At 53.2% G+C, this 12,029-nt stretch overlaps 1 protein-coding gene across 4 annotated transcripts in view; it reads right to left on the bottom strand.

Annotated features, from left to right (window-relative positions):
* Window positions 1-4,042: 4,042 nt before the first annotated feature.
* Window positions 4,043-12,029, bottom strand: part of PPP3CC (protein phosphatase 3 catalytic subunit gamma) — a 34,705-nt gene continuing 26,718 nt past the window's right edge. The window contains exons 10-15 of one of the 4 annotated variants that reach the window (XM_074807867.1): window positions 11,155-11,232; window positions 10,305-10,331; window positions 9,295-9,376; window positions 8,314-8,411; window positions 5,605-5,634; window positions 4,043-4,266 (exon numbers count right to left, since the gene is read on the bottom strand). In XM_074807867.1, coding sequence (XP_074663968.1) covers window positions 4,088-4,266; window positions 5,605-5,634; window positions 8,314-8,411; window positions 9,295-9,376; window positions 10,305-10,331; window positions 11,155-11,232 — 494 coding nt within the window. In that variant the 3' untranslated portion in view covers window positions 4,043-4,087. The remainder of the gene's footprint in view (window positions 4,267-5,604; window positions 5,635-8,313; window positions 8,412-9,294; window positions 9,377-10,304; window positions 10,332-11,154; window positions 11,233-12,029) is intronic. The other 3 variants (XM_074807869.1, XM_074807868.1, XM_074807870.1) reach the window with 3 other exon arrangements.

Raw genomic sequence — 12,029 nt, forward strand, 5'->3', positions numbered from 1 at the left:
GATGGAGCCCAGAGTCTCCAACAAAAGCGCCCGGGAGCGACTTCACAAGTGCCGACGTGCCGGGGAGGTTGGGAGACGCCGGCCCGGCGCTGCCCCGGCCCCGGAGAGGGGCCCTGAGCAAGGCAGCAGCTGTAAAACAGACCCTAAAACCCTTCTCCTTCCCCCCAGGCAGCTCCCCTGGGGCTCCCTGCCGTGCCCCCCGCCCCGGGAGCCAGGCACCCCAGCGCACCCCAAAATAAACCATAGCGAAGCCGAGTGACTGTGTCAATTTTTAACTTTTTTTTTTTTTTTTCTCCTTAAAGATGACTTCCAATTTACATTAAGACAGTTCTAACAAATTCATTCCTTGTCCACAAAAAAAAAAAAGAAATTATATTAAATAATTTCTGCCAATAAATAACATTTTCACCAATTTTTTTCTCCTTTAAACATAACTAAAAAAAAAAAAGGAAAAAAAAAAAAAAAGGAGGCAGTCTCCAGGCAACGGGCGTATGATCCTTCAGCATCGAGAACCCTAAAATCACCATCACTGCACCCAGCACGTGTCCCGTGGGGCTTCAGGTCCTCCCTGGCAGAGGCCGGGGGGGCCTCCACCCATCCCTGCCACCGAGCTCGGAGCTGTGCCCGAGCGCCACACCAGGCTCCCGGGCAAGCACAGGCAGCAAGAGGTTCTCCCAACGCCAAAAAAATTAAAAAAAAAAATAATAATAATAAAAAAAAAAATAAAGCTTTGAACTCAACCCACCACCCGACCCATTGCTGACTCCCCTCCTTGTTACATGCACCTTGCTATAACATGCAAAAAAAAAACCCAGGCTGCGAGGCCGGCCTGCGGAGGAGGCGGCTGGGCTGGCCCCGGGGCCAGGCAGGCTCCTTGGCTTGTGCTCCCCGAGTCCCGTTAGCCAAGCTCCGGGTGGTAGCCAGGGAGGGAAAGGGACGGGCCGGAGCTCTGAGATGAGGGGGCTTGAGACGGGCGTAGCTGCGAGGCGCTGGCTTTGCAGGGGCAGAGGGGGAAAGGAGGAGGGAAGCGAGGGGTAAAAAAAAAAAAAAATAGAAATCTGCGTATTTCTGGCATTTTTTTTTTTGTTTTGCCGTGGCGGGGATCGGGGCAGGGATGAGCGAGGGACCTCGCTAAGCGGCTGCTGGCCTCTGCTCCGAGGTCATCGTCACCCAAAAGCTGGGGGAGAGGGGTTGGGGCTCCTTCCCAGCAGGGGGGGGGCACGCTTGGCAGGGCCGCCAGCACCCACAGGGTTACACCGATGAGCTTTAATCAGTCGAGGGGGTAATTAGCACCCACGCGCCCCATCGCTGCTCCTCACCCCCTCGGGAACTCAAGGGAAGGTTGGGGACACACACACACACACACACACACACACACACACACACCCCACCAGCACCAGCATCGCTACAGCAACGGGAGCCTGCGCTTCGCCTGGCAGTATGGCATCCATACGTGCCAGCTGCCACACGGCTCCCGGGAGGGGCGGGGGGGGACACCCCAACATCCAGCCCTTAACATCACCCCGTAACACCAACACCCACCCCCTTCCCCGAGGGGCACCGGCCCCTCCTGGGGGAAGCTGGAAGCTGTGGCCCCCCCCCCCAAAGCTGTGGGGATGTTTTTTAGCAACACCCAGCTCCAGCGATTTGTTTTTTGGGGGGGTGGGTGGGGGGTGACAGCTCCTCACAAATCACCAAAGGACCGGAGGGGTTTTGGGGTGAGCGGAGCACGAGAAGAATCGGGGGATAAACCACGAGAGCAAAGCAAATCCCCCTCCGCAAAGGGACGGTCCCTGCTGAACCCCCCCCCCCACCCCCACCCCGCCAGACTCGGGGTACGAGCATCCCCCCCCACCCCCCCCCACCCCAGTAGCACCCGTCCCAAAGCTCCACAAACTGGTGCTTGGGTGAGATTCCCAGCCTGGGTCAGAACAACATGCCCCAACATGCACGGGCAGCACCTTTGCACGGTTTGCGCTCTCAGAGGAAGATACCACACATCGGCTCACTGCGTTTCAGAAAGGATGCCGTTAAAAAACAGAAGAAATACTCACAGACAAAGGCAATTGGCCCCCCACGCCTCATATGGGGTTAGAGAAGCTTGCTCAAAACATCTCGCACTTTTTGCAAAGCGGTGGGCGTGTAAAAAAGGGGGGGGAAAAAAAAAAAAAAAAGAAAGAAAAAGTGGAGGCATGCGACTCAAAAAGTCTCTTGTGAAAAACCCAGTGGTCTGCTCACGGATACGGTTTCCTAAATAGCTGGCATGAAATTAAGTGACGTATGATTCTAAGACAATTTGAAAGCTTCCTGCAAAGTTGCTGTTTTCCTCCGTCGCTGGAATCACGGCTTAGGGCCGGAGCACAAAGGGAAGACAGCGAGATCCAGAGAAGGGGGTGGCAAAGATCCCCTGTTAGAGGCTCAGCCCGTCACCTGCTGCCCTTGCTCGCAGAAAGCGGAACGGTTGAGTTGGAAAAGAAGGGAACGCTGGCAAGGGATCTGCTTGGGAAAGCTGCTGCTCTGACTCTGTGCCATCGCAGGAGGCGGCCACGGCTCAAACGACACGCGGGGAAGGGAAGCGACCAACCAGGAACCTCACAAAATGCTTTTTCAACCCTCACCCCAGGTCCAAGGGAAAGAACGAGGATCTGCTTAACAGATCCGAGCTCCCAGCCCCTCGACACGGCAAACCCCGCTGTCCCCGGGAGATCCCCCTCCCTCTCCAGCACTGCACAGACACCCTGCCACAAGTTCTGCCAGATCCACTCGGTTCTACCTGTCAACCTCCCTAAAACCATCCTCACCCCCCCCAACAGCTGAGGGAGGGACACGCTTCCCAACCTGGGGGCTTTTTTTAACAAAGCTGTTGGCCAACAAGCCCCATCTCTACAAAACCGAGCGGCACCGTCGCCGAACCTTCCCCAAATCCTTATCACAAGCTGACAAACCCTCTCCGGCTGCCGGGAAGGGCCGATATTCCCTTTGGAACAGCCACTGGCCAACACAGGAAGCCCAAGTCGTCTGCAGAAGGCGAAATGCCCCCCCGCAAGAGGCGTGCTGGACAGCTGGGAGGCGATGGTGGCTTAGGGGAGATCGATTTGGTCGCCCACCGCTCACACACCGACCAGCAAGGGCCGATTTTCAAGAGCCCAGCGCAGGGGAACGTGCCCCGGGCTCTGCAGTATGTGACAGCGGTAGCAGGGAGGGGTTTCGGTCCGCAGGTTGTAAATCAGCCCCTTTTTTCCTTTAAAATTCAGGCCCTGCAGATTTCCCAAAGAGCGGCTGCTCGCTAGAGACTGGAGAGAATTCCTCTGCTCTGAATCAGAGGGATTCCCAGCGGGATTTCTGCTGCGCCGAGCCCGCGGGGCCGGAGCTTCGGGAACTGCTGCGACAAGGGGCAGCGCTTCTCCCGCCCGCCTTCCCCTTCTGACGAGAAAGGTTTGGCTTGGGGCTCTACCAGAAAAAAACCTGAATTCCTGCAGGAAAAGGCGCTGCGATGGGTCGGAGCCCTTTGGAGCTAATCCCGAATGGTTTGGGTGTCGCCTCGGGAGAGGGGCGGATCCCAGCCAGGTGCCTTCCACAGAATCGGTTGTTAAAACAGCAGATGCAGGGAGGCAAGAACTTGAAGAAAACAACAGCAAACTCTGGGAAGAAGACAGTTGTGAAAAGAAAAACCAAACCAACCCTATCTTCAACGAAAGGACCTGCTTTTGAAAGCACAGGCTAACTTAGAATTGTACCAAAGTCAACGACCCAAGTTGCCTGGGACTGTTTTTTTGTTTCTTTTAATCCCCCCGCAGAGGTTTGCCTCTCGTGGAGGAGAGGTCAGCTGTACAGCACAACACTTCGTATATGCACTAGCAGTTAGATTGGTTTCTAAATTAAAAAAAGATGGACTTTTTATATATTGAACATAAATAAAAAAATTACAAAATGGTCACCTTTCTTACAGAATGGATGCAAACTGGATTATGAACGTGCCTCCAGGTGAAGTTGGTTTCTCCCCTGCCCCCACCCCACCCCAATAATAAATAAATAAAATTCATTAAGTTTTGGATCCTTTAGTGGTGCAGATTGGGCGCTCGGACCGTTACTGGGCTTTCTTCCCTGTGCCGTTCTTGTCCGCAGAGTTTGTTGAGGTTACCAAGTTCACGGGCCCGTCTGAGTGCATTGAATCTTTGCGCGGCGGCATGCGCTCGTTGATGCGATCCAGCCCTCGGGCTTCTTCGAAGCTGCGGATCTTGTGCTGCGGCGAAAATCCGCGGATGGCTGCGGAGAGAAGGGCCCAGAAAAGGAAAAGTCAGGCTGAGCCGCGGGTGCCCGGACGGGAGCCCTTGAGCACACGGCAGACACGCACAGGACAGGGTCGGGGTGACAGAAAGCACGTGTCTGGCTGCGGGAACCACGAGATGGGTCCGTAGGGGATTTTTTTTTTTTTTTTTTGGCTTTGGCATGTTTTTGGGGGTTTTTTGGGGACCACGCTAGGTCACAGCAGCAAAATGAAGCACCCAGACCGCAGCGACTTGCTCTGCTCCCTAAATCTTTCTTTGAATACACTTTAGCAGCAGGAACTTGGAAGACCAGACAAGTGCTCAATGTCCCCAGACAGGGAAATCTCAGGAAACTTTCAAAGCTGAAAAAACACGATACTAAAAAAAAAAAAAAAAAAAAAAAAAACGGCAAACCCAAAAAACAACACAACAAAGACACCACCACAAGGCTTTCACTCCGACACAAACCACACGCTGCAACACCAGGAGAGGGAAACAGCTAGTCCTCGGGTCGCAAACGCAACGCTTCTTGCATGACCAGGAGACACACAGGCGGCCTCGGGAGGGTCGGAATCCCACCAAGGGTGGGCGTATCCCTGATTCATCCCTCCGAGGCTGAGTACATCATCCTTGCGGTGATGATACGGGCCAAATGTTTGACTTCTTCGTATTACAGATAAGTTAAGAAAAAATAAAAGGGGTTTGTGCCAAATCTTTTTTGCAAGGACTTGGCTGCGTTACAAATCAACTTCCCTCGGCAATCAGAAAGTTCTCTCGCAGAGGTACGGCCCCATGTATCAGTAGCTGAATGGAGCTATCGAGGAGAAAAACCTCCCCAGACCGTAACCTCAGGAATCTGTGGTTTCTACACGAACTACAGGGAGAAAACTGCTCCTCCCCACCGGGACCACCTTAGCCCACGTGTGGGGAAGGCAAGGATGACATCAGAGCCGCGTGATCCGCCGTTTTCTAGATGATTTTTGACCGAGCGTGCTGGCGGCCGTCACCGGATCGAGTTACCCAGGGGATGAACTCAGCCACGAGGCAGCTGAGATCAGACTGCAGGACCCCAACGCCAAGGTCTCGAGACACCGGCCGCTCCGCAGAGGGGGCACTCTGGGAATAACGGTATCGCACGAAGCAATAGCCTCGTTAAGGCTAAAATAGACTCGAAGCAGCCCACTGTGTATTTTTTTGCTTCCCAGCAGGGGCCCATCCTCCCCCACTTCTGGTGATGCAAGAGTAAAAAAGCTTCCATAAGGCTGATAAAGCTCTTTAAAATTAGCGCACGCACACACAGAGATGATTTGAGTCTCTCGCCGGATTCTAGCCATACCTTCCCGTGCCTCTACCGCTTCTACTGTGGCTGCAATACAGAAGAACAGTGGCATGCAAAAATGAAGACAGAAAAAAAAAAAAAAAAAAAGAGAGTGACAGTGAGTGATCTAACATCATCGCTGCGAACGCAGAGCCCACAGCCTCCCAGCCCCGGTGGAGACGACCGTAATCAAAACCAACTGGCAAGAGGGAAAAAAAAAAAAAAAAAAAAAAAAAAAAAAAGGTGACAGGAGCTTGAGAGGAAGGCTGAAAGGGGACTCCCTCGGGTTCAGCGTCTGCTGAGCACTGGCACAGGGGAGTCTCCTTTCCTCGCGTCCGCTGGACTCGTCACACAGATAAATCCGATGGAAAGAAAGAGAAGCAGAGAGATGGTTTTCTGCCGCGTGTGCTGGAGGGCTCGGGCGCGCAGGCGGCCCGTGGCAAGGACAGGGATAGTCTCGGACTAAGCTGTGGGTCTCCACCTGCATTTCCAGCCTCCCTGCTCCCAGTTTGGTGGCTCTAGGGCACCCCGGTCACCTTCAGAAGGTAAATTAGGTGGAATTCAGCCCAAAGCAAAGCCCCAACCACCAGAGCCATGTAAGGAAAGTGACCCCGGGGGACGTGGGGGAAGAGAGGGGCAGTTTGTTCTCTGGGGGAGGGCAGGCACCAGCAGATACCAGGTTGCTCTGCTCCCGATGCCTTGAATTCTAACAAAAAAAAAAAAAAAAAAAAAAAATAGGCTGATGCTTCAAATTCAGTTTGGCTTCAGCTCCACCTCCTAAAAGTGTTACCAAGCAACAAGGCACCATAAAGCTGAGCAATGTCCCCCTTCTTAAATCTGCTGCAGCAGCTGTCCAAGTTTTGGTAGTCCCTGCCTCAACATCTGGGAGGAGGTCCTTCCCTAGAACAGATCCCCCACTTTTAGCCTCAAAACGCCACAGTTTTTTGCTTTGGACACAATACAAAGGCCACGTGGTCCTTGAGAGGCCACAGAGGAAGAGCAGAGTCGTGGCTGAACATTTTTGCTCCACATTTGGTGACTTTACTCAGCTGATTTTGCTAAGCCGTGCTGCCAAAGGTTGGCAGGAGGCTCAGGGAGGGAAGGGGCCCTCCTGCAGTTACCTGCAGCCCCGTCTCTTCTCTTTCAGGGCGCAGAGGCACCCCAAAAGGGGGGCAGCCCCCTCCTCTCCCCGCCAAGCGGACGGGCTCCCAGCACGGCTGCCGCGAGCAGATGGCGCAGGGCGAAGGGACGTGCGGAAGGGGAAGGGGTGAGAGAAGGAGGAACAACGGGGAAAGGAGCACGAGAGGGGCACGAAAAAGCGGGGTGCTGCTGAGGGGAGCACGGGGTGCCAGGAGCAGCAGGGGCGGGAAGCCCACGGCCACGGGAGGAGGCTGCAGGCAGGGTCGGGTAAGGCAGCAGCAACGGTCTGGCTTGATTGTCCTGTCTTGGGGAAAACACACAAATCTCAGCTCCTCTCCTGGGGGGGAGCTGCCTGGTAGCCCCTCGGAGGATCCCCACCCCGAGAGGGGAAGGTGCAGGAGAGCATCGCAGCACGACCTGCGCTCTCAGCTACGGGGGCAAAGCTGCAGCACCACGAGCGAGCTGCCGAGCTGCAGCAGGCACCTTCCCACTCAGGCTCTGTTCCCATGCCTGCACCAGAACTGGGGCGACAGAAACCATTATGGCTGCTAGACAAAAAATTAAAAAAAATTTTTTTAAAAAAATCGTAAAAATCCTGCTCCTCTGCGGGCAGAGAAACCCATGGGTTTGGGAGCGATACCACACCCTCCCCACCCCAGGAGCGGGCAGCAATATCTACACATTTCTCACTTGTGAACTATTTAATCGAGGCAAGGCAATCCCTGAACAAGCCCTCTCCTGAGCCCGCAGGAAATCACCCAGCGCTGGTAGGAAGGGGAAAGCAGGCTGGTGAGGTGCCAGCATTCAAAGGCTGGCGGTAGGAAAGGATTAAAACACTAGATTACAGGATTCCCTCTGGGGACACATGTTACTATGATAACTCATTCCCTGACCATCAGCCAATCTCCCTGCCCTGCGAGTTTAGAGCACGCAGCTCGCTCGCAGCACGCTCCCAGGACAGAGCGATTGGCTGCTCAGCGAGGGAGCAAAGTTATTTGCCAGCAAGCACGGAGAAGAAACCTCCAAAACCAGATCAAAACCAGGGGGCTGAGCGAAGCCTTAAGATGAAAAATACGGGCCTGGAAGAATCTCCTTCCTTCAACTAAATCTAAGCTTCCTCAGCTTGGGATTCACAACTTTACAGGGTCAAAATTGGAGAGGGTTTTGTTTAATGAAGAACAAGCAAGCAGGCACGTTTACTATGACACTCATATACGCTATCACACAGCAGCAGCAGGGAGGTGAAGCAGAGGATGCTCATCATGCAGCGTTGGAAGGGAAATAAATGATAAAAATTGCTGCAGAAACATACAATGAAGCAATACACATGCTTTAGGCAGGGTGCTGTTTGTTGTCCTTTTTTTTCCCCTCCTCGAGGGTACACGGGGACATCTTGGAAGGCTCTCCACATCCCCACCTACATTTCTGCTTTTTCCTATTTCTGAATCCTTCCTCCCCGTGGGCCTGAACCATCTCTCAGGTCCCCTGGCACCCTGAAGCACGCCTACGGGAACTGACGGAAGCAGTTTTTGGGGCAGCTGAGGGGCCAGGTATGAAACGGCAGAGGGGAGGATGGTCCGTACTCACCGGTCTGTAGGGTCTGCCTCCCCCCTGAGAGCACCCCCAGGGGCAGTGTACCTGTGGGAGTCAGGCCTTTGAGAGTCAGCACGCTCTCGCTCTCCTCTCTGCAAAGAAAAGGCAACGCAGCCGGTTACCAAGAGATGAACACGACGGTTGTTTCGGTCCACGCGACCATTAGCGGCGAGCGGCACGAGAACCAGAGTCTGCCCCGTGCTGACCACGTCTCGGATCTGCTGGGCCTCCTAAACACGGGCCCTCTGCTCCCTCAGCCACGACGCAGCAAACGCAGCCAGGGAGGGCTAAATATACCTCAGCAGCAGCGTTTCTGCTGGCTGGTGCAGGGTCTGGAGCACAGGTCTGATGGGGAGCGGCTGAGGGAACTGGGGGGGTTTAGTCTGGAGAAGAGGAGGCTGAGGGGAGACCTCATGGCCCTCTACAGCTGTCTGAAAGGAGGGTGCAGAGAGGGGGGATGAGTCTCTTGAGCCAAGGAACCAGCGCCAGGACAAGAGGGAATGGCCTCAAGCTGCGCCAGGGCAGGGTCAGACTGGCTCTTAGGAAGGATTTCTTTGCAGAAGGGGCTGTTGGGCGTTGGAATGGGCTGCCCAGGGCAGGGGGGGAGTCCCCATCCCTGGAGGGGTTGAAGAGTCGGGTTGACCCAGCGCTGAGGGATCTGGTGGAGTTGGGAACGGTCGGTGTGAGGTTCGTGGTTGGACTGGAGGAGCTTCAAGGGCTTTTCCAACCTGGATGATTCTGGGATTCTGTAAAAGGTGCCAGTGCTTGAGATGGAGGTTTCTGAGAGACTCAGCCCGCCCAGCACGCAGAAACCACCACCTCAAGCCTCTGCCAGCCGCTCTGAAGCAAGAGACTTGTAAGATTTCCACCCCCCCCAACCCAGGACTCTGCCTGCCTGGTGCACCCAGACCAACGTCGCCCGTTACCCAGACCCCAAATGACACCCAGACCCCAAATCACCAGCTGCTTCCTTACCGAAGAACCGAGAAGACACGTGCCATCTTCCCAATGGCTCTAATCTTATTCCTGATGATCTCTTTACGGACTGTTGTCCCACCTTAGGGAGAGAAAAAAAAAAAAAACCACCAGCATGTTTAAGGTTTCCTGCTTTCCAGGCACAGGTGATGTCAGTATGAAACACCTGCCTGACTCCAGGAAAAGAAATCATGGTTTACAGATTCACAGCTACACTCTTGAGAGAACAGTGCTGAGAGGATGGCGGTCGGGATGGCAGCGAGAAGGGCAACACCAACGAGATGACACACGGACTTAAAAAAGGTCTAAAGAGAGTAGAACCACCAAAGGAAACGGATCGGGTAGGTCTCGTTCGAAGCTCACCAGGTTTGATCACACTACACAGGATGTAACACAAATGACTCAGCCATGTAGACACAGTTTTGCAAGGCAGAACACTGACGAATCTGACTGCGGATGAACACTGCAGACACCGGGCTGTGCTCGCCGCGGGGAGGAGTGTCACGCAAGCATCAGCTTTGGCATCCAACGCGCACAGTGAACGGCTGGCCGGAGCCTTGCAACTCTGCTTTGACCCCACACAAACACAAAGTGAGATATGTGAACTCCCCTTCCGCTATACGGACCGAACAGGAGAGAAAAGCATGGAGGGTAACTGAAAACAAACAAAAAATCAAAGTAAAAGAGGTAACAAATACATCTCCTCTCAGCTGAGATTCCTCACATGGCCCAACTACACATTAGGACAGTACAAGCCAAACCGGAGGTCTAACATGCACCGATGGCTCAGCCATGCACTAAGTGGCTGCATTCAGAAGTCAGATAGAAACGTGACCCCGTTTCTCAAGTTCCTGGAGGAACGCAGGAGGGTTAAAAAACACACGGCGCTTATGTTAAAACTGAAAGGGGATGAAGAGACTGCCCAACTAGTCAGCTATTCAAATCCACTCCAAGGAATCTGGTGGCACAGGCAGTGAAAATTAAGCTTGTAGCAAATTCTAGCTGGGTACCTTTCTGATAGCTTGAAATGTAGTGATCTTCAGGGAGAGGAGACACCAAGAAACAAGTAGATGAAGACAGAGATAGAAGAAACAAATTTAATTTTCATGGGAGGGAGAAAGAAAAAAAAAAACCAAAAACGAAATGCAATGGGAGAAGCGGGTTAAAGTCTCAACCTGTTGACCGAAGCAGCGGCACCTTGTTGTACCACAAGGGTGTTCTGCTTCTCTGCAGGACTGACCGTCCTCCGCCCCACACGGACCTGTCCAGGCAGCTCCCCCGGCCCCCCGCCACGCCCCCGGCCCCACGGCTGCGCCTCAGCTTCCTCTAGGTCACCACCTCGCTCTCAAGCCACCCCCCCGCCATAAACTGCAGATCAGCTCAGCAACTGATTTGCCCCTTTCCTGCACAGCTTCAAACCAGGGCCAAAACCTGCGTTCTACTTTTTTTTTTTGGTGGGGGGGGGTGTGACACAAGAAGCCACTTTACAAAAGCAGTTCACTGCAACAGATGAGAAGACTGGGTAGATATTTTGGTGCAGAAAATTTTGAATTGGGGGAAAAAAATAACCACTTGGGAAGCAGTCTCTGTAAGGAGCAGGAAACCATTCTCCAGAGTAGCTGGCAAGAAGCGTCTGTCGCAGTGAATATAATTTAATTTCTCTGTGACTGAATAGGAAAGGGAAAAAAAAAAAAAAAAAATGTTCCCTACCCAGAACTGCACAAGGGTTGGCCAAAAAGGAACTGGAGACCCTGGCTGGGTATGCAGCTATAAATCAAGCGCTGATCACCCTTGCTATGCACCGTCCCCACCTTCACCCCCCCCACAGTTACCAGGTCGGTCGTAACAGCGTTTTTTTACCTTCCAACGTCTCATCCCCATCTGAAATCAACTCATCATCGGAGCATATGTTGAGGATGTTAACGAGCATTTCTGTGACTGTAAGAAGTACAGACAGGAAGATTAGCGAGGCCTGGTGCACACACTTGGCAGACAGAGGGATTTGGAGGACGAGCTGGACAAGCAAACCATTTCAAGGTCATTTATACTCTGGAAGTGGAAGCCCAAAGATACTTTTAGCCGCAAACTGCTGGTACCTCGCAGCAGTACCCGGAGCAGACGACATACTTTACACCTTCTGCCGAGGAGGTGGATGCAGTCCAAGCACATCACAGATGAAACAGCCGTGGGGAGCAGGGTGCCAACACTCAAGCAGAACAGCCTGGGCTCGCTGAAGGTCCCACCTCCCCACCCCGACCCGCACAACGGGCCACCTGGCTCCAAGAACGTCAAATCTTGGGGCGGGGGAATTCAACCTTTGGGTCCTCCAAGTCAAAAAAACCTTTGGCGCTTCAGACCTTGAAGTCACACTCCAAACATACAAGGCTGAGGTGGATTTTAAACTCACCGGGAGATGTAAAAACCCTTTTGCTGAAAAGCTGAGGCAAAGCCTTGGTCATATTTTAAGCTGCCTCGCCTCCTTCAGAAGGAAATAAGCCTTTAAACTGAAGTGAATGCTTCCTTTTTGGTGGGCCACAAGCCAACAAGAGATTTTAATTTCTCTGTCGCAAACCCAGAGCAAGAGAAATGGCTCCAAATTCTGAGGTGGGGCTGCACCACCCAAGATCAGCTCCATCAGCAATGCAGAAATAGCAAGGAAGGGTCGTTTTATGGTTAAAAGCTTGCTAAAATGGGTATCAGCGATTATTTTCATAAGAACTTTACCCATTAATATG

This window comes from Strix aluco, chromosome 28 (genome assembly GCF_031877795.1).
Source record: "Strix aluco isolate bStrAlu1 chromosome 28, bStrAlu1.hap1, whole genome shotgun sequence".
NCBI classification, from domain to species: Eukaryota; Metazoa; Chordata; class Aves; order Strigiformes; family Strigidae; genus Strix; species Strix aluco.